This window comes from Ammospiza caudacuta, chromosome Z, assembly GCF_027887145.1.
Source record: "Ammospiza caudacuta isolate bAmmCau1 chromosome Z, bAmmCau1.pri, whole genome shotgun sequence".
Taxonomy (NCBI): domain Eukaryota; kingdom Metazoa; phylum Chordata; class Aves; order Passeriformes; family Passerellidae; genus Ammospiza; species Ammospiza caudacuta.
In genome coordinates this window covers 4,758,540-4,779,981 of record NC_080632.1, presented here as the reverse complement: position 1 = coordinate 4,779,981, position 21,442 = coordinate 4,758,540, and the positions used below count along the sequence as shown (strand labels likewise).

Sequence of the window (21,442 nt, the reverse complement as noted above, 5' to 3'; positions counted from 1 at the left end):
GGGGAGATTTAGCTGGATATGAGGAAAAATTTCTTCACAGAAAGCGTGACTGGGCATTGAACGGGATGCCCAGGGAGACTGCAGAGTCACTGCCCCGGAGGTGCTCAAGCAACGACTGAACGCGTCACTCAGCGCCAGGGCCGGGCTGACACGCTGCTGTCCGCTCACAGGCCGGACTGGCAGACCTTTTCCGCCCGCAATCGCTCCGTTCCTTCTCTCTCTATCTATATATAAATATATATTTTTGTATTTCTGCCTCTCTGCCCGCGCCCCTCCTCCCGCTCTCCCCGCCCTCAGGCGCGCCCGCGCCTGCGCCGTGCGGGGCGCCTGAGGCGGCGCATGCGCGTCCCGCCCTCCCGCCGAGCCCGGCGCCGCCTCCCCCCCCTCCTCCTCCCTTTCCCGGCCTCTTCCCCGCCACCTCTTCCCGGGGAAGGGACGAGGGCGGCAGGAGCGCGGCACGTACCCGCCGCCATGCAGATCACGCTGAAGACGCTGCAGCAGCAAACCTTCCGCATCGACATCGACCCCGAGGAGACGGTGCGGCCATTCCCGGGCTCCCTCCCCGACCCCGCCATTTCCCTCCCCCACACCGCCCCCCCCCCTCCCCCAGCCACCATTCCCGGGACGCGGCCGTGGGCAGGGATGCGGGGATCTGTGCCCTCGGGAAAAGAGAGGGACGGGCTCCTCCTGTGGAGGTGTCTGGAGATTCACTGAGGGGTTAGGGCCGCGGGGGTGGTGCGGTGTCCGCCCGGGATGATTTTGGGGGATTTAGGGCCGCGGGGAGCAGGGTGAGCTCAGGCGGGGGTGATGAGGGATCCCCTTTTCCTCGGGATGCTGGTGGGTAGGAGTGACTTCCCATCTTCGAAGGAAAGGGGCTGCCGTGGCCAAACCTCCGGCGGAAGGACTTTTTTCCCCCCTTGTTTTTGAGGAGAACGCCCCGGAGGTGGGAGGGGGAATAGCTCGGGAGATGGAAGAGGGGAATAGCTCTGAGGTGGAAAAGGGAATAGCTCTGAGGTGGAATGGGGAATAGCCCAGGAGGTGGAAAGGGGAAACAGCCGGGGAGGTGGGAGGGGGAATAAATATCTCACGTAGTTCTGGGGAGGAGAGGAGCTCTGTAGGAAAGGAAAGTTTTTCCTTTCGGGAAGCGGGGTGCCGTGGGTTAGCAGCCAGTGGGGCGCAGGTTTGTAATGGGAGCACTGGGAGAGGGGATATTGCGGCAGCATCCCTCTCCCGGGTGGGGCTGGGGGGGGGTCCAGCAGAAGGAAAACGTGGTGGTCCTTCCCATCCTTCCATGGGGAGGCTGGGAGGGTTGTGGGGCTTTTCTGCCAGGGCAGGAGCGTGATTCTGGGGTTTGCTGCCAGGTGCATCGCTGTGTGCCCCGGCAGGTGTGTGGAGCTGCGAGGGTTTATTTATGGTTTGGCCTCACGGGGCGAGCTGCAGTGATTAATCAGTCTGCACTTGGAGGGGAGGGAGTGCAGCAGAGACTCTGCTGACCTCGGTGCTGGGGTGTGTGTGATGGGGTTCACAGCAACCTCCTTCCCCCTTCCCGGCGCCTCTGGATGCTGTGAGCGAGGAGGAGACATGTTTTGCTTCCAGGTGAATGTTTTCTTCTGGCACACAGGAACCTGCTGGAAAATCCTCAGGGAAATGCAGTAGGAAGGGCCCTAAGTGAGTTGGCAGGGTTGGAAGTTGCCTTGTCACTTGCCTGGTTGTTTTGGTAGCCAAGTCCAGACACTCTCGTGGCCTTGGTTTGAAACATCTGGGGAGGCTGGCAGCTTTCCTTTCCAGCCACCTTTCCTGTGACAGGTGGGCAGTGAAGCTCTAGAAACCATGGGGCATTGTATCTGCCTTTATAAAGGCTGCTGGTTCACTCTCTTCCATCTTAAGAAAAATAAAGGATGACAGCTCAAAGTTGGACTAAGACCTCATTTGGGTTGCCATTGTGACTGAGGATCATGGCAAATGCCCTAGGAGAAGCAGGGGTCAGAAACCTTCAAATATTTATAACATAAGTCTTTGCTGTTACTGAGAAAACTCTCTTTTTTTATTTTTCTTTCTTTTTTTTCCCCCTCTTGCTCTCTGCATTCAGTAAGGTCCTGGGAAGTAAATTCAAGGAGAGGACTGAAGGAATGTTGCCAGTCAAAGCCCTCACCAGTTTATGAGACAGCAGAATGCAATGACTGGAAGTTGGATTGTGGGAAAATGAGACTGCACCCTCTGTTTATAAATGTAGCTGCTACAGTAGCTCAAAATAAAAATGCTCCTCATGAGCATAATTTCAGGATTTGGCCAGGAATGGGTGGTAAGACAGAGGAAATCTGGTAGAATTTGGGGGGAACTTTGTTTTAAAAAGAGCAGGATAGAAACTTGATCTTATTAGCTGTAGAAGTGAAAAATGTGTTTAAATTTCCGTGGCACACTTTTTAGAAAATTACTAAGAAATTACTTTTGGAAATACTAAAAATCATAGAATTAGTAAAGAGAAGTACAGCTTTGAGCCTTCAGTTACAAACTGAGTCTTAAAATCAGAAAACACTTTGAAATATGCTATGTTGAGCAAGTGCCTCACAAGTGTGTGCTTTGAAGTTCTCGGTCAGGTTTTTTTTTGGAATACACAGATTTTAGCTGAAAGTTTGCTGCTTTCTTAGATTAATTTCCTGAGACCTTGAAATGTGTTTCGTGGAGTTTGGGAAACATTACTTTTAGTCTTTGGACCATGTGTGTGTTTCTCAGAGGTAGGCTTGTTTACTTGGATTTCTGCCCTGTGCTGTGACAAGGCCAAAATTCATGTGGTTGCGATAGGCACGGGGAACCCGTTGCTCCCAAGCTGGGCTCTGGTTCTGTAAAATTGCTTTTGTGTTCCTTTTTGTATTCCCTTACTCTCAATACCCAGTTAATCTGGAGAGACTTGATGTTACTGTGCAAGGCAGCAAGGTTTAATGCTTGTAACTGAGAGCTGTCGTTGATAGGAATATTTCAACCAACCTCCAGTAATAATTTGAAGCAGCATACTTCCCAATAACTAATTAGCCTTGCTAATTAGCTCTGTGCACAAGCAAATGGTCTTTTTTTCTTTTTTCCCTATTAAATCACACAGTTGGATTTTAAACTTGCCTTCAACAGAGTGACTAGTTTTGGTTTGGCTGTGTTTTAAAACATTGGCCAACTGAGTATTTTGGGTGAGTGAAAACTCTACTTGAAGCTATTACCTTGCTTGACAAAGATACTCTCAGGTACCCTGACTGACTAAAGAAGATGAAAATATTTAGCCTCAGGCCCTGTTATTGTGGAAGGCCTGTTATCAAATTAAATTTTTGCAAACCTGGCTGTTTTTTCTTTAAGTTTTATGGTGGGCCCATCAAGCTCAGCACAGGGGTGGATTTACCCATTGTGGCCTCTCTGGTGTTCCAAGTGGGGCTTGAGAATTTAGATTTAACCAAGTAAATGAAAGCACGTATCCATCTGCACAAGCTGCTGCTTCTTTTTGTTGGCTCTCTGTGAGAAAGTAAACATGTTAAACATTGTTTTAGGGGCAAATAATAAGTGCTGTCTGACTCTGGTGGCCACATTTCTTGTGTGAGGTGACACTGTAGGCTTTTAAATGTGGCACTTCTCTTGTGGTTATCGCTGTGTAGACACGAAGCAGGGTTTTAAAAATCTCCAGCAAACATTCTTAACTTGGAAAGCGAAACACCAGGCAAAAGTTAAGTCTGTCCCGTTTTGTTTTCAGCTCCCCCCCGTGCGCCGTTAACCTAAAAACCTGATTGTCAGAATGCAGAGAGAAGTGCAAGGAATGTTCAGGATGTCAGCAGTCCTTTGGCTGCAGTCTGTGTGTCACATAATCTGGGCTTTCACATTTCGCTGTTCCACCACAGCCCTTGCGCACCCAGGCAAAGCCAGCTTGTTTAACACCGTGTCAGCAGAGCACTCAGCTGTGCAAGTCTGGGTTTCTGCCGTGTTCTGGTGTGTCCTTAGTGTGTGCGCTTTGTGTGGAGGTTTCGGGATGCTAGCGTTACTGTGTCAGAAGAATTAACTTTGTAGCAGTTCTGGAAAAAAAAATCAGGAACTGCTGTTGAATGAAATGGTGAAAGCTGACTCCTGGACTTGTGAATGAGTGTGAAAATACCCTTAAAAACCTCCTTCCTACATGTGTTTCAGTTAATCCTAAAGCAGTTGTGGGTAAGGGGATTGTTTTAGTATTTCCCTGGGAGTTTTATCATTTTATGGTTAGAGCAAAAGTGCTCAGTTCAAAATCCAGAAGTATCCTTCTAAGTTAAAGATGTTTTTCAGGCCTTGGTATTTTTTTTTTAATTACTCTTTGGGTTGTACAGTAGATCTCTTTCTCCTCTTCTGGAGGATTGTTTTGTTGTTCTTGCCTCCCTTTAGGATTTTATTATTGTGTATGTGTATGCTTGCACAGGCAGAGGAGGTGTGAATTTGAAGGGCTTGTACTTGCTGCTTGTGGTTTGATACATGACTCTGCAAAATTGTAACTTCGGCGACCACTAGAATAAAAATAGATCAATTTTCCACCCATTGTTTTCATTTTTCTTCACAGCCTGTAGCATTTTGGAATTTTGGTCTGCTAAAATTTATATTTGTTTAATTAACTCTCTAGGGGCTTTTTGCTACTGCTGTTCTTTGGTGGATAGTCCTTTTCTTTTTCCTGATTAGAGTTAGGATTTTCAAGCAAGGAGGTTGTCCTGATTCTTGGCTGAAGAAGGCTAGGCTTTCACAAGTTCAGGAATATTTTCCTGAAATTCTAGTGAGTGTTTTAAATATAATTTCCAAAGAACTTAAGGCTGGATGACACATTTTTTTTTTTAATTTAATGAAGGAAAGGATAGGGTAGCATAAATTACTTCATACAACTAAAATTATTTTATCCGTATTGGAATATATTTTTACATGTTGCCCATTTTTAAAATTCTGTGGCTCTGTCCATAATTTTTCAACTAATTTATTGAGAATTTTCTTTGCTGACAGCTAAACTAGGTAAGAACAGTTAGCTTTGTACTTTTAATGATTTGGCAGTGTTATGTACTGTATTTATCAAAATCTAAACTTCCCAAGGTGGCCAGTACACCGAATAAATATAGAGATTGTACACACTTAAAGAAGGTTCTGTACACATATTTAAGGTCTGTTTTGCATTTATGACTGGAAAGCATGTCCTTTGGATAACAGCAGGCTGTAAGGTGTTCCCTTTGAAAATTGGTGAAAAAGGAGAGTACATTTTAATTAAAAATAATTAATACGAGCAGATGATCCTGCCGCTGTCTGGTGTCCCATTGCTGCCCTTGTGTGTAAATGTGGGTATTTACTGACAAACCTTTTGAAAGCATTTTCTTTGAATTCCTGAAACACAGGAAAGGTTATCTGTAGGTGTGAGGTAGGGGGGTGTAAATTTACAGCACTGAGGGGTAGGGCTGGCAGTGTTTTCTCCCACCGGGGTTTGTGTCTTTGGTCAAGGCTCCCGTGGGTGGAGTGGGCTCAGTGAAACAAACCTCTCCTTATTTCTCAGGCCGTGGGGATGTGCAGCATGTCTCACCTGGAGCCTGTGAGGATGGCTGTCCTCTGCGTGCTGCCCTGCAGGGAGCACCCAAGGAGCGGGAAAAGGAGAGGGAAGGGCTCGCCGTGGCTGTGAGCACACGGAGAGTTGTCTGCACACCGACTCTGGTTCTCCCTCTCCTTGTCTTTCCCTGTGTTTTTGTGTCAGAGGCATGCAGTGTTGGAAAAGGGTTTTTTTAACATTGATTGAAATGTCTTGCCGGTTTTCTTCATACTCAACCGTGTCACGTTTATACTTGTAAATCACTTTGTGGGGAATATGCCCAGTGTAAAAACTGTCTGCCCAAATCTACAGGAGGATTTTTTGTGCTAATTAACAAGACCATTGCAAGAGTCACCACTCAGAATGTAAGCTTTCTTACTGAAACAAGCCTTTGTGGCTTCAGAGGCAGGACTGTCCGTCTTGCTGGTTTTCTTCAAGCTGCAGATTGCTGAAAGCTCTGCTTTAGGTTGACATTGGTGTTCCTCTGTTAGTACAAAGCTGCTTTTAGTCACCTTTTTGCATCAGAGAACTGGCCCCGGTGTCTCCTCTTTCAGACAGGGCATACATCAATTTTGAAATGCAGGGCAGAAGTGTGTGGAGGCCTGGAGGCCAGCTTTGAGATCAGAAATTATTTCTCTTGATCTCTGGTCAGTGCACAATGATCACTAGACTTATAAATTTCACTTGTGTGTAGATGAGATGCATTTTATAGAGGAAAGTAGAAAGGTAGAGGTAATTGCAGAGAAAGTAAATGTCGGGGCTGAATTTAGATTTTTACCTTGACAATTCCTGATTATTTTTCTTCAGAGGATGCTGCTTCTTTCTTTGTATGCAAAATTCAGCAGCAGTAAATACAGCAAGTAAATAGAGGAGCTTATGAATGCTTTATCCTGTCTGTTTTTAAATGCTGGAGTAATTCTAGATGCCTTGTTTATTGGAGTACAACTGTTTTGGTTTTTTTCCCAGGCACTTACTAAGCTCGTAAGCCTGCCTGGATTCACAAGGCTCTTCCTCTCCTGTGGTTCTTCCCAATTACTGTATCTGTTATGCCTTTGAGGCCTGAAGTAGGGCAGTGATCTGTTCATGTAACCACCATTATTATTGCCTTCTGACTAAATATGACTGTCCTGTTTAGAAAGAAAATATAAGAGAACACTGTAAATGGAGTTTTGTGCCAGAAAAATCTGCTTTTATGATTTGTAGAAAGAAGTAGCTGGAACCAAATAGATTCTTACCAGTAAAAGAACTGTAAAGCATTGACTTACGAGCTTAGTAATTTCTTATCCTCTGCATGTTTTCAGTAGTGGGCACAGTATTTGTCATTAATCAGTTGCTGATCATGGAGTTTGATTAAGGGTAGTAAAACCTGTTGCACTGGTCATTTTGTTGCTTCATTAGCAGGTTTATTGTCTGATACAGCTGCATTGTCCTCGCCTGACTTTGAGCAGTAGCTGTGTAGCAGTACAACATGTGGTAAATATATTTACAAGGGCAGTAGGAGGAGAAAACTCAGGAATATTAAGCCTAAATTCTAAACAATTTTTCAGAGTATGATGCCCTCCCCCCAGGGAGGAGGAAAAGAGCAAAGCCAGTTGGAGTAAAATCTTTTGTGCTTGCCTAACTATGACTTTTCTCAAAGTCTGGGAGAAACACGTTAGCTTACTACAGAAAAAGATGAAGAGTGGTACAGAATTATAATGTAAATTTAAAAAAAACCCTCTGTGCAACATTTATCCTCCAAGAGAAGCACTTCAGCAGAGCTAGGTTGGTAGTGAGAGTCTTTCAGAGTTGGTCTTGGGATCCATCTCTTCAGAGTCCCTTAATTCATTTGATAAGATTCTAATTACAAATCAACCCAGAAGCATGATGTCATTGAAAAATACAAGGCTTAATATTAGTACCTGTCTGCCTAATTGAGGGTCAGACTTTGGTAAACAGCTCTCAAATGAGCAGCATGGATTAATTGGAATTGGGTTCATTAACAGGTGAAGCCCTGAAGATCATCGATCCTGAAACAACCAGGGAGAGTAGCGATGCTCTTCTGCTTTAAGTGTGCTGGCCAGTTGTTCCCAAGGACAATGAATTTCTGCCTTTGGAAAGAGGTGCCTGGAGCCTGTGGGAAACTGTGACTGACATGAAAGAAAACTAAAGAGACCTGCTTGGTTTAGCTCAAAGTTTTGGTGAAATTATGTACATGTTTTACACTGGCAAGCACCGGTGGATGTGGGAAGGCTACTCATGCTTGAATGATAACATCAGCACAAGAACAAATCAGTATTAATAGTCTGTGAATTAACTTGGGGTGTAATCTAGGAAAAGACTTCCAATATCAGAGTAAACTTTGTAGCAGCCTCGTGGTAGAGGTAGCAAAGAACCTTGTCTGTGGGTGCATCAGATGCCTGATGGAGATCATGGTGTGGAAGATGAGTTTGTGGCTTGATGTCAGAAGAGATCCTTTCCAGCTTTGTGTTCAGTTTCTCCCAGCATCTCAAGAAGTTCAGCAATTTGTCTTGCCTGTGTAATTATACATTAAAATCGATGAAAGTACACTATTCACCTTTTCATTGGGATTTATGAAATGAGTCTCTGAATAAACTGATGATTCTTGCCTCTTCTGTGTTAGCATTTATATGAGGTGGGAGAAATGAAAATTGGTGTGTGAAGGGAAAGGGAGGAGGGTGTGTGATCAATGGGAACTGCTTGCCTGGATGGAACCCAGCATGCCCTGCTCGCTTAGCTGGCAAAAAGTGACTGCAAAGAGCAACTGGGAAACTCAGCATTGGTGATTTCATGAAACCCATTTTTAGATGCCTGTCTGGGATGCAGTTGATGACTGGTATTTCTTTGGAAGACCTCCGTTTTTCAGTTAGGAGTCAGTCAGCTCTAGCTCTTTATTAAACGGACTGCATGGCATAATATATTCTCGAGGGCATTGCATTTAGTTTCAGAGTAGTAGGGAGAGTTTCATATCTGAGTTCATAGGGGACAGAAGAAAGTCATCTTGGCTTGTTAGTGTGCTGTTTCTGAATCTTTAGGGTAAAGTGTTTGTAGATGAATTGATGCTCAGTCCTAAAGTTATTGCCATAAAGTACAGGCTCTGTTTACTGTGCTGTGAAATTTTATAAGGGTAGAGGAAAAATGGGATTTGGTGAGGTCTGAAATACATTTTGAACCCTAATTAGGTTGAATAAAGCTAGGAAGCCTGAAGGTTTAGTTTATGGATCTGTATTTATGAGTAAAATAAATCATAATTTGTGAATGATTTCTCGGTTTGATGGATCAATGTGCTGGGTGTGCTTCCCCAAAATTAATTTTCACTTAATAACCAATGGTGGTGCTGGAGTCAGATTCTCAGCCAACTAATTTGCTGGAGGCAAAGTTTAGGATGTTGCTTTTTTCAGCCTTTCACTGCACCAGCAGCTGGAAGATGCAGTTGTATTTTCTGAAAAGCATTGAGAGAGCCTCTCTCTCTCTCTCTCTATATATATATATTTATCTTTCTCTCTATTTTTTTAGTTCCTCCTTGAAAATGGAACATCTATGGTTTAAATATAAATGAAAGTGGATCGTTCTACTGTCTGACATACCGGTTGTTTTGCATTTTCCCCTCTTACACAGAATTAATGGCACAGTTATTTCTTACTATGCCTTCAGTCACTCCAGTGAGAACTACAAGAGGAAATCGATGTATCTGATCTTATCTATTCCTTTTTTTCCCTGAGAATTAGTATTGTATCCTCTGCAAATGATGTGTTTCTGGCCTCCTAGACTAGGCAGTGATGAAAGCCAGAAGATAGGAAAGCACTTTTTATTTTAGCCCGAGTGTTTTCTTGAACTTCTGTCTCTGATAGGAGAGTGATGAGGTCTGCAGCTGACTGTATTTTCTTGCAGGTTCAAGCTCTACTAGTTAAGAGTTGGTTTAAGTCCTTTTGTTTGTTCCTTTGAAGAGGTGTGATCCAGTCGGTTCATTGTATCCATTTGAGATAGGACAGATTCCCTTATCTAAATCACTATTCTTTATAAAGCAGTTAAGCAATGCTCTGAAATGTTTTTGAATGTAATCTTGAAATTACTTGACTATTTGATGTATTTTCAGTTTTAAAGGAGCAACTTGAATGACATGACAGAATTTTAAATTTTTAATTTGTGATTAGGAGCCCATGGTGGATTACTGTCAGTCACCATAAGATTGAGTATCTTTGGATGGCAAAAGTTCACAGTAGAGTGAATGTCCAATTAAATGAGAGACCCATGTAAATGATCTTCCCCTTTGCAAATGGCAGTGTCCCTGGGCATAGGTAGCAAAATACTGTAAATTGGCACAGTTATGTTAAGCTTAAATTCCTTTTAGATTTTTGTAAGCTGTCAGCCAGAGAACAGAAGTAATTTGTGTTCCAGTTTAGTATATAATCTGTTCTTAAACTGATTGATGTATGTGGCGAGAATACAGGCAGAGAATAAAGACCAGCACTGAAAACTGTAACGGCCTTTTCTCCTCAGGATTTCCAGTCTTTTCAAGAATTAAGAAGTTAATGGTGGCCCCTGTACTGGCAAGCTTTAGCCAAAGATTATCTCTGTTCTCTAGGAGAAAACCTGTAGTTTGTTTTTATGTTCAGAAGACCACATGGTTCTGTAACCTCATGTGCTATTTGCATTGATAACCATTTCACTGAGGCAATAAATACCAAACTGCTTCAGGTGGATCCAGTTACTGCGTAGTAATTAGTACATGTCTTTAGTCTGTCCTGGCCTAAACCACCACAGTAATAAAAATTATGTCAGTATTAGCATGCAGAGAGGGGTTTTGGATTGTGGAAGGCGCCTGTACAGCTGAAGCACAGCCACCTGAATGTCCAACAAGGCTGAAACTGCCTGTGGGTGCTGAGTTAGTTTTCCTAGGTGTAATCCTGTGGGATATTGTGGGACTGTGTGCTCTTGGTGGTGCTCAGCACATGAAGGATGTGGACTGTTTGGAGCTGGTCCAGAGGAGGCCGTGAAGATGTTCAGAGGGTGGGACACTCCTATGGAGACTGGCTGAGAGAGCTGGGCTTGTCCAGGCTGGAGAAGAGAAGGCTCTGGGGAGATCTTGGAGAACCTTCCAGTGCCAAACAGAAGGTTCTTTATAAGAAAAATGTATATAAGATACATCTACTCTTAGCAGGCCTGTTAAGAATAGATGTAAGGAAGGGATTTTGTGCAGTGAGGGTGGTGAAACACAGTGGAACAGATTCCCAGAAAAAAAATTTTTCCCATTTCCTTTGGCTCCATGGTGTAAATGGAAGTTTGCCTATGTCTGGAGATGAATGCCACCTGCCAAAGGGATGAAAGCGTAGTCCTGTTTGTTGCAGGCTTATGGAGGGGGGTTTGCAGACTTATTTTGGGAGGTTTTGGAAGGCAGCAGTGCCTCAGGTCACTTGCAGTACATCAATCACGGCACAGTAATAACAAGGGGAAATGCTACACACAGGTGGTCAGCAAAGGCAAATGAATTGTTGGATCCTCCTGCAGTAAATATCTTAACTCCTTCTCATGGATCCAGTTATTGTGCAGTAAATCAACATGTGTGTTCAGTGTGTCCTGACCTGGACTGTTAGCTGTTCAAACATTTATGTTTGAAAGAACACATCTTGGTTTTGTTCCCTGTGGGAAAAAGACTGTTGTCTGGAATAAAACAATAGAAAATAAGGGAGACTAAGTTGACATTTGAAGCCAGTACCTTGATTTATGCAGTGGACATGAAACAAACTTTAATTTTCTCCCTGAAAATAGATTGTGCACATTAGTCAGATTGCAATATTTCTTACAAATCTATGACAAACATGGTACCTGGGTACAAAAGAAGTAGTCTGGAGTCATTATCTTTGAGTGATTGGTACAAGAGCATAAGAATATATAAGGAAGGTGTTAAAAAGTAGACATTTGCAAACATAACACGCTCTTAATGTGATTCAAGGGATTTGCCCTAGTGCATGCAGGACTTTAACTGAAGTTGTGTGAAGTATTAGACAGTATTATTATTAAAATTTAGGAAAAAAATCCTTGATGGCTTATCTGTGGTGAAGGAGATTGTTCAGCAGCAACATGAGTCACTTCCATCCTTAAAACTGGGGAGGAATTAACAAGTTCATATTTTTAATTTTCAAGAAAATATGCTTTAAAAATAAATGTAAATCCAAGTATAGGACAGACTGCTGTAAAGTAAGTGCCTGAGAATGATGATGCTTTCAGCAAACTACTGTCAAATTTGATTATCCTCAGGACTTATGGGTGGCCGTGAGCTGCTCTTAGTTTTACTGTGGGAGAGGAACTGCCTGGTTGGAGACTAATTCCAAAGCATTTGGCAGGTGCTGGGATGGCATGTATGGTACAAAATACCAAAAGCATCCTTTCTTCATCTGCTGGGGAAAAAGAGCTGGCTCCCTATTTTTGTTTAGTTCCATAGAGGGAAGCAATATGTTGTGTTCGGTATCCTTGCGGAGCTTTATGAAATAGATTTTTTGAATATTCAGGAAAAAAACCACCAACCTTTAGAGGGTGATGTTAGCTTGTAGTGATAAGCTCATAGCAGATTGGTTGTCTTTGGTTTCCCTACACTGGGAGTGTCTGCAAAAAAGCAAGAAGAATTGACTGTGTGTGCAGGCAGTTTGTCTTATAACATGACTGCAGCTGTGTCAGTGCAGGAATGCTTTTACAGGAGCTTCCTTTCCCTCCTCGGGGTGGCATTACAGAGGTTTCCTGGAGAACTGAGAGCATTCTCATACATGACAGCAGCCAGCGGTGCCACTTGAGCTATTGGTGCCGTGAAAGTGTGGGTGATGCATCGGTGCAAGCCAGTAAATGTATAGGCTTAGAATTGCTGTGTGGAGCTCCAGAAATTGTGGTGGAGAGGGAGGAGTTGAAAACAATTTATGTAAGATAAGCATCTGAACATTTTGCACAAGTCTTTGCACGTGGGGACTTCAAGGCTGGATGTCATGGTGATCTTGCAAAAAAAAAAAAAACAGGAATTCCCTGAAAAGTGGTTATGATGATGGAAACCTTCCTCTCTGTTTATAGCAGCTGTGCCCTCTGCATTCAGGGAAAGAACAGGGCAAATGGGTCAAGAGATGAAAACATTTTTGCTCCCCACATTTCTTAATTTACTTTTTCACTGTGTTGTGCACTCATACAAATAACTTCTCATGGAAGAATTAATTACCTGATTTGATTCAGCACAGAAAGGGAAAGGGGCATGTTGCTCTGCAAAGTGGTTACAGTGACATATTCTGAAGACTGATAAACTTGACATAATCAAGGCATGATTGAAACTACTCGTCAGTATTTAAAACTTGAAGTATACTTAATTAGGTTTGTACTGTGAACTTTGTTTTCATTAAGACTGTTTTTGTGCTTCAGGTGAAGGCTCTGAAAGAGAAGATTGAATCAGAAAGGGGGAAAGATGCCTTTCCAGTAGCTGGCCAAAAACTAATTTATGCAGGTAATGGATATTCTGAAGATAACTTATCTGAACATGCTTTCTTTTATGTTGTTGTTTGACTTGGATGTGAATGTTAAGTCTTCTAAGAATTCTGAGTACTGAAGTAGAGACAGGATAAAAACCTCCACAAACACAAAAATTAACTCAATGTCAAAGGGAACTCTTAATTTTTAATTAGAATTTTTTAGGTTTTAATGCATGTGTGTCTGACATCTTTTCTCTTGTGACATGATATCTTAAGAATATGCTGGGTGAAGAAGAAATAGCTTTTTTTTACAAGAATTCAGGATTTAAGCAGGTCAAAGCTGCTGCTCTGGCTTAATTATTTTCTTTTTCAATTTATGCTGTGTATAGCTGAAGCACTGCTGTATATACCACAGAGAATTAAAAGCTAGATTATTTCTTTTGGATTGACAAAAGAAACTCACCACCAAATCCTTGCTGTACAAAGGTACTTTCAATACTTTTAAGCTCTGTCAGAGCTTGTGCATTATGTACTAGCAAAAAGCAGGCTAATGTCAGTTAAAAACATGAAATTAACTTATTTGAGCTTTATTTTACTTGCCTTGTTCATTCTGGTGCTAATACAGAAATCCATTTTTTTGTTTTCACTTCATCTCAGAACTTTGGTGCTATTCCAGTACTCCCTCTAGTGTTTTATTTTCTCTAAAACTGGGTCTGAAAGAAACTTTGGTGGACTTTTCACTTTTGTCATGTACTGCTTTGTAACAAGTACAAAGCTTTCACTTGTGATAAGCCAAAGCCACTGTTAACAGTGGAGAGATGCTGATGGGAGAGAAGCTGTGAGTCTCTGTGTTTGTACAGCTCCTCTGGACAACATCCCATAGCAAGTTTTATGTCCCTGGTACTTCACTGGGGGGAGTGCACGTCAAGAACATGAAGGTGGAAGTCTCTTGCACAACCAAGAAATGTGAACCAGGCATAAGGTTTTGTGCAATGTGTGTATTAAGAGTGCATGGCACTCTTAATATTGTGTTACTGTGATTGCAAAAATCAAAGATCGCATAAGATTCTGTGACATGACTGGAGTGTTCTGTGAAGTCAGAATGTATCTGCAATATTGAATAACCCTCACAAGCAGTAGGAAATGTAGGAAATAAGATTGATAATATAATATTGTACAAAGACAGATTATCTTTTTTTTTTTCCTGGACAAGAGATATGAGAGTATATTGGTGACGTTTTTACTTTTATTAAAATGAATTATTATTAAAATTATTAAACTGTGGAATTTTCATAGTTTGGTAAAGCAAAGTGACACCCCCAGCTGACTTTGATTAGAGAGGCTCTGATTGTCCATTGTGTTGACATCTGAATTTGGGTAAGCTCTAGAAGCCCTGAGACTGGTGGGTTCTGAGAAGACAGGATGTCTGTATGTATACTTTCAAAAAGTATATATATTATATTGCAAACACATTCATTAAATCCTTCCCCGAAGTGCCTATAAAAATTTGTGAGTAAACCCTTGAAGGTTCTGAGTCAGATGCTACAGGTATTGCTGTTACTGCACTACATGTAATACTTCCTTGAATGTTTGACCTGCAAGACTGGTGGAACCAGTCATTTGTGTTCTGAGTGCCACACAGTGCATGTGTTGCTTGATTTCCTTGCAATCATCAGGGTAAGGATGTGTCCTTCTTGTTGCAGTCCACTGGAGATGTTATGAAATGGAAGTAGTCTGTGGCACATCTTCAGAAAATGAATCAGTTTTAATTGCAAAATATTCCCTGAAAATTCTGTAGTGGAAATCAGTGCTGTAAAACTCACTGGAATACAGACTTGTTTTTCTGATTTGTGGTGCTACCTCCAAGTCAGCTTATTCTAAGAAAAGGCAAAGAGTATGTGATTTACTGTGTTCCTAAGTTCTTGTAGAAGTGATGCAAATCTGTTTTGTCACAGTACCACCTCTACTTGTGAAACATCGAAATTTGTAGTATAACAGATGTTTCTGGGTTTGTCTGATAGCTTTTTCATCCTTCTGTCAAGGTGGGAAATTATGGAATAGTTCTAGCTTTTTCTAATGTTTTAGCCTTGCAAATTGTTAAAGTTGCAAGGTCACACACTTGTTATTGCAGGCAATGCTCTTATCTGAAGAACAAATGGAAGATAAGTAGAAAGGAATTTCCTTTACTGTGTAAGCAGACATAAGTTACTTGGTTAAGCTTTTTGTCTGTTAATGCCTTTCCTCTGTATTACATGTATCTTTGTTAAGGATCTTTCCAGATTCCAGGGACTCTTTCCAGATTTTATGCTTTTATTTTAAATGGTTTTAAAGCATCTGCAACACTTAGGGCAGCGGCCCTCAAGCTATCCACTACTCTGTACATCGCATGAGGAAAAGTGTAGCTCTGCTGCCAAAGCTTAATGGCCAAACTGCTTTTTTTGAATTAACATTTATTTATAATCTGCATAAAACATGTTTTCTTGAGGAAATCCCAAGATCATTTCTTGATTTGTTAAACAGCTTTTTAATTTCTGCCTGTTTAATTTCCCAGGTAAAATCCTTAATGATGAAACTGCTCTTAAAGAATACAAGATAGATGAGAAGAACTTTGTGGTGGTTATGGTGACAAAGGTGAGTAATCGTTTCTTTTGAGTAGGAAGCTTCATTAATTTAATTCTATTTCTTCTTGTGATTAGTAGGTGTATATATCCATTCTTAAAACCAGTGGAATTTCATCATAAGCAAATTCAGATCAACAGTAAAAAGCTTGTGTGAATAGATACAAAATATTGCTTCATAGTCTTGGTTTGCCTGGGCTGATTTTTGCTTTTGCTCTGTGCTGAATATATGTATTAAAGAAAAAAAATTGCTAATGGCTGATTTTACTGTTTACTCTTTCATGTCTCTCTGTTATTTTTTCCCTTTTACTATTAAAAGGAAGAAGGCAACCTAGGTAGTTTGTGGTTAAATCCTCTGTATGGATCTCTTCCAGCCTTGCCATGTTGCTTTTCATAGTTCATGGCTTTTTCTCCTGTCAAACTCAACAGCATAAACCAGTAGAGACAGGATACATCTGGCAGTAAACAAACCTGTGGGTTTTGAAAGCCTGCAAGTGCAATTTATAGGGAATGACTGTGACACGTGTTTGAAGTATTTCTTCTCTGAACCACTTGTCAGGCTGCTTCCAGGAATCAAGCCACTGATTTTCCAGGCATTCCAGGCGATCTGAATCAAACTGGCTTCATCTGTGTTTTCAATATTAAATTAATTTTGAAGCTCGAGTTCCTCCTCCTGACAAAGAAAACATATATTCTGATGCCCCTTATTTATCTCTGGTAATAGTAAACATAATTAAACCAGTGGGCTTGTTAAAGATAACTGCTGTTGCTCTCTTCCTGAATGAACAGCTTGCTAGTCTGTGGTTTGCCACAGGGCCATTTATCAGTACAAGAAAACAGGTGCAGATGAGATGTCAGAGTCCAGTTTTTCATTTTGTTGATGGCAGAAGGCTCCAGAGAAGTTGTGCAACTGCCACTCCTGGAAATGTTCAAGAATTGTGTGGCTGTGGTACTTAGGGACACTGTTTAGTGGTGTGTGTGGCAGTGCTGGGTTAGATTCAATCATTTTAGAGGTCTTCTCAACAATTCTATGATTCTAAAGGCAGATCTCTGTGAAGAACAGCTAAATTCAGTATATTCTGGTAATAAAGGACCTGTACTTTGGACATTTCTTCAGTCTTACAATCTTTTTGCTACTCTTGGAGCTCAATTGCCCTTTCCTGATTCTATTGTGGGTAAGACATGCCCAGTCATGTAGACACAGATTGCTAACTTTGTCTGATGCTCAGACGTTGTTGCATTAAGGATTTAGGAATCCAGCAGAAAATAACCCCCCCTGCATTCCTACTGTGTCAGTGTTCTTCTCTGAGTGCTTATTAAAATGTTATTTGCTGTTCCCATCATGTTGGAAGCTATTCATTCTTAAGCTTTACCTCTCCTTGCAGACAAAAGGAGGAAGTAAATGTTTTCTTCTTCAAGCAGGGAATGTCTGAAGGTGGAGCACCTTGAATAAGTAGTTTTGCTGAAGTTCAGCTATTTCTCTTGGAAAGGCAAAGATTGGGGTCAGCTTTGTCAGCCCTTGGGGCTATTTTTATATCATGGGATTAATACTGTATCCAAGAAAAATTCAGGTTTCCATTAGAGATGTGAAGATTATTTCACAATTGCATATAAGTATTATTCACTCTATATATTCTGCTGTAAGTTTGGTAGTCCTTCATTTTGCTTTATCCTTGGTGCTTACTTCATGAACTGAAGAGATGCTATTTTAGTGCTCTGAATGCATAGATTGCATAACTGAAACATGTTGCAGGTGAAGTTTAATTTTTTTTCTCATCTTGTGTTCCAGCAAACAGCATTTGTAATGAAATGTGATTTCTGTCTTTATCACTTTTTTTCACATCTGAGTGGTGAGAAAAGCTTATGCTTGTTCTGCAGATAGTTTTTGGCAACTGTCTTGGCTTCTTCTGGAAAATGTGCTTTTGTAAAACTCAGGATTGTTTTCATATTTAGAATATTGTGGTCTGTAAATATTTAGATCTTTGAATTTCACTTCAGAGTGTGAGCGCTCATGTGTGTGAGTACCTCAGTGACGCTCTCAGTTGCTTGTTTAAACACAGTGAAGGGCAAGAGAGAGCTAATGTCTTGCAACATTTTAATGTTGTGCTTGATGTTGAGGCAGCGATAGCAAACACAAATGGTCTTAACAGAACTCAGAGAGCCGTGGATTTATGATCTTTGTTCCATGCCTGAACTCTTTTGTCCTCCTGTAGCCCAAAGCAGCAGCTGGAGCGACTCAGCCATCAAATGCCACTTCCACTGTTGGCTCAACAACTGCAGCTCCCACAGCAGTTGCTGCACCAATCCCTGTTCCTGCCCCTGTGCCAGCTCCTGCCCCTCCACCACCAGCACCAGATGCAGTGGCTTGTGAGCCAGCACCTGTGAGTGCTCCGAAAGAGGAGAAGCCTGAAGAAAAACCACCTGAGGCACCAGCTGCTGTCAGTCCATCATCAATTGACAGGTATGGGTAAGCCTCCAAAAATGGGTTCCTGTTTCTGTTGCTTCTGGTTTTGATTTTAAGTTTTTATTACGGTGTTACGCCAATCACTCTCTCCATTCTATTTAATTTTTCTTCTTTCTTGACTGTAATTTCGGTCTCAGACTCAAGTATGTTATTACTGATTGTAAGAAGCACCTCTCCTTTTTTATGCCTTCTCCTGTGGGAAGTGTGATCTTGGGAACAAACCTGTGGAGGGGAGAGTTAAATGACACAAGATTTGAGCTCCTGTTAGGCATTTCAGAGTTGCTATCCTGCAAGTTTCTTTTCAGACTGAGAATATTCACCTGCAGTGGGGATCCACTGCTGACAAAGCTCTTGAAGTCTGAAGAGGAATGTGTCCTGTCCTGCTCATAACCCTCTGATTGTGCTTTTGATAATGTTGGTCAGATTCAAACCATAAATTCCTTATTGCTGTATGAGTCTCTTAATTTTTGCAAAGAGCTTTTACTTCAAAAATGTAGGATGTGGTATTGCTTTTAATCATGTAATGCATTAAAGCTACAAGGTTGGTTTTTTTTTTTTCCCTGAGTGTTCTTTGACCTATCTGCAGGTAATTAATTCTGAAACCTGGGAAAACTTTTCACCTCAATTTTCTACAGTTGAGAAAATCAAGTGGAAGTTAGAGGTTTCACCCCTGTTGTATGCTGTTGCCTTTTTTTGCTTAAGTTGCTGAAGTACTGCATGGGATTAAAATGTTGTTAACAGGAATTTAAGGACCCCCGAAGTGCTGCATAGCATCAAATCTTCATTTTTGTGCTCTGGGTTTAAATTATTTGTGTGTTATTTCTGGGAATACTGGTGCACAAGACAGTATTTTTTAAGTGATTGTATTTAAACACTGTCGAATACTGATTTGATGATAACAAAGCAACACTTGCAATTGCCTAATGTCTTGAAAAACTCATCACAAATTTCTTGCACTAAATGCACAAATTGATGTTTTAATTTTACTGTTCTGAGAAATGAGTATTTCTTAGAAATGGAATGCAAATGAAGTTTCATTTATCAGTCAAATTAACTTAGTTGTTAAAAAATACTAATAAGTGGGGTTATTTTCTTTTTCTTTTTTCCCCTGCTCAATTTGTCCAGTGAGTTCAAAGATCAATCTGTCATACTGAAATAGTGTTTTTCATGTACAGATTGCAGTTTTGTAAAACTGCACTAAGGGACCCTCAGTGTACACACTTGACAGGGAGAAACAAAATAATTTAACATAGACATCAAAGTCATCACCTGCCTTGATTTCAGTGAATGCTGTTTGCTTCTGATTTGCTTTGCAAGCTAAATTACTAAGGCAAGATTTATTGACCCAAGGCCAGGCCAGCTGGCATCTTGCTTTGTCTTTGATCTTTTCTTGATTGTTTCACTAGAATCTGTCAGTAGTTAAGATTTACATTCTTGATGTAACAAATTATTTCTTGCATAGATCTTACAGAGATCTCTGTAAGTGCCTTGCTGGATTTTTTGTGGCATCTTCTGAAAACATTCAGATCAATCTGATGATCTTTCACTTGCTGATAGGAGTTGCCAAGTCTGGTAGCCTGATAAATTTGAGGTTTCTACAGCTCCATGTACTCAAGTCTATCATGTTATCAAGACTGTGTATTCCCAAAATATACACACAATATGGATATACCTATAAATATGTGTCTGCCTGCTTAGGTCAGCTCAGGCGGGAAAAATCCCAGCACTCATGCAAGATAGATCAGCCGCATCCACTTCCCCTCTGGCTGTTTAGAGCACAGCCCACTACTGCAAAATGAAAATGGACAAAACACAAAAGAAAAATATGAATTTCTCTTTTGATAGCTGGCCCCTTAGAGTTTGCCAAGTTCTTGGTACCAGGGCATGGGGACTGCCTGAGCCCTGCCAGCCCGCTCCAGACCCTGATACTCAGATTCCCATTGCACATACACACACATGGAGGGCTCGCCCAGGAACTGGCTGCAGTCCTTGGCTTTCCCACTTCCACACTGGTCTCAGCAGTTGCTGGCTCCACAGGTGTCTGGATCCCCCTGTCTCTCAATTCCCTGTCCCTGTGAACACTTGGAATTCCAAATACATGTGTGTAGAGTAGAGACACACACCCCCCCACATTATGAAACATTTTTAGAAGTAGAATTTAATAAAAAGACAGGATGGATTGGGTGATGAGGGCAGAGCACAGCCAGGCGAGTGTTTCTTGAGTATGATTGGCCCTTTTTCTCCTCTTCTTGCACTCTTGACCCATGCTCTTCTTCTGCATGGTGCCTTAAGCTTTCCTTTCCCTGCCTTTGTTTCTTCCTCTGGATTTCTTACCCCAGCACTTTTTCCTGGCACCCCACAGTGAGTTGGGCTCAATGCCCTGTGGGCTGTAATGCCCTTGAAGGAGTCCTGCTGACCCACCCTGGGTGTCACCCTGAGCGCAGGGGGCTGATGCTGTAATTTTGCAGCTCTGGGAACTGGGCAGCCTTGGCTGTGGCTGATTAAAACTGGTATTCCTCTGTTCTGTTGTGCCTCTGTGTTCCTTGCTGTTCATGGAGGTGAACCTTTAATCCTGTAATTTAACAACTTTGATAACTTGAGATGGAGTAATTGCAGATGTTAGCAGTTTGTATTCCTGGGAAAGCAGTATACTGAGACTTTAATAAGTGCTTGCCACCAGCCTCCTTGGGTCCTCATTGAGGTCAAGCTGGTGGCTGTGGGGAAGCAGTTAGTGAGACTGCTGTGTGCTTTTGAAAATCCACCTTGTTCTCCCACCCTTTAAAGCATTCAAGCAAGCAGATGGCTAATCCCTGAGCAGATGGGCAAGAGCCAAACTTCTGGGGGGTAGCGGGGGAAGGTTGGCCTTGTTTTAAAAATTTAAAAGTTTGTAAAATCTATTCTCACTATAGGACCAAAAGAGAGCTCTTTTGAAAGCTTTGTTGGTTTTTTAGAAACAAAAGGGGCTATTAGAGTTACAGCTGCTGCTGCTTTTTTTTTTTTCTTTTTCTTTTTTTTTTTTTTTTTTTTGAAAAACAGGAAGTTTTCCAAAGTTTTGTAATTACCATTGCACTTGTCTTCATCTTACAGTACAACAGGTGATACATCTCGATCAAATCTTTTTGAGGATGCTATAAGTGCACTTGGTAAGTGGAGAGTTTTTTTTTTAATGTAGACATTATTTTGGTGCAGCAGAAAAATGACGGATTAGCAGATGTTGACATTTTCTTCTGTATCTGTCATTGTTAAAGTTATAATTAAAGTGCTCCTCTCTAAGACCTGAAGTTGATATCTTGGAACCAGCTTCAATATTCTTCCTTACTGAAGAATATTTCCCTTTATATATTTTTATTGTGTGAAAGGAAGA

The 21,442-nt window shown here is 41.5% G+C and overlaps 1 protein-coding gene across 3 annotated transcripts in view; it reads left to right on the top strand.

The window, feature by feature from the left end:
- Positions 1 to 384: 384 nt before the first annotated feature.
- Positions 385 to 21,442, top strand: part of RAD23B (RAD23 homolog B, nucleotide excision repair protein) — a 38,238-nt gene continuing 17,180 nt past the window's right edge. For all 3 annotated transcript variants that reach the window (XR_009275934.1, XR_009275933.1, XM_058823533.1), the window contains exons 1-5: positions 385 to 537; positions 12,950 to 13,031; positions 15,548 to 15,627; positions 17,828 to 18,075; positions 21,166 to 21,221. Coding sequence is in view for 1 of the 3 variants with exons in the window: in XM_058823533.1 (XP_058679516.1) it covers positions 472 to 537; positions 12,950 to 13,031; positions 15,548 to 15,627; positions 17,828 to 18,075; positions 21,166 to 21,221 (532 nt within the window). In the remaining 2 variants the exon portion in view is untranslated. The remainder of the gene's footprint in view (positions 538 to 12,949; positions 13,032 to 15,547; positions 15,628 to 17,827; positions 18,076 to 21,165; positions 21,222 to 21,442) is intronic.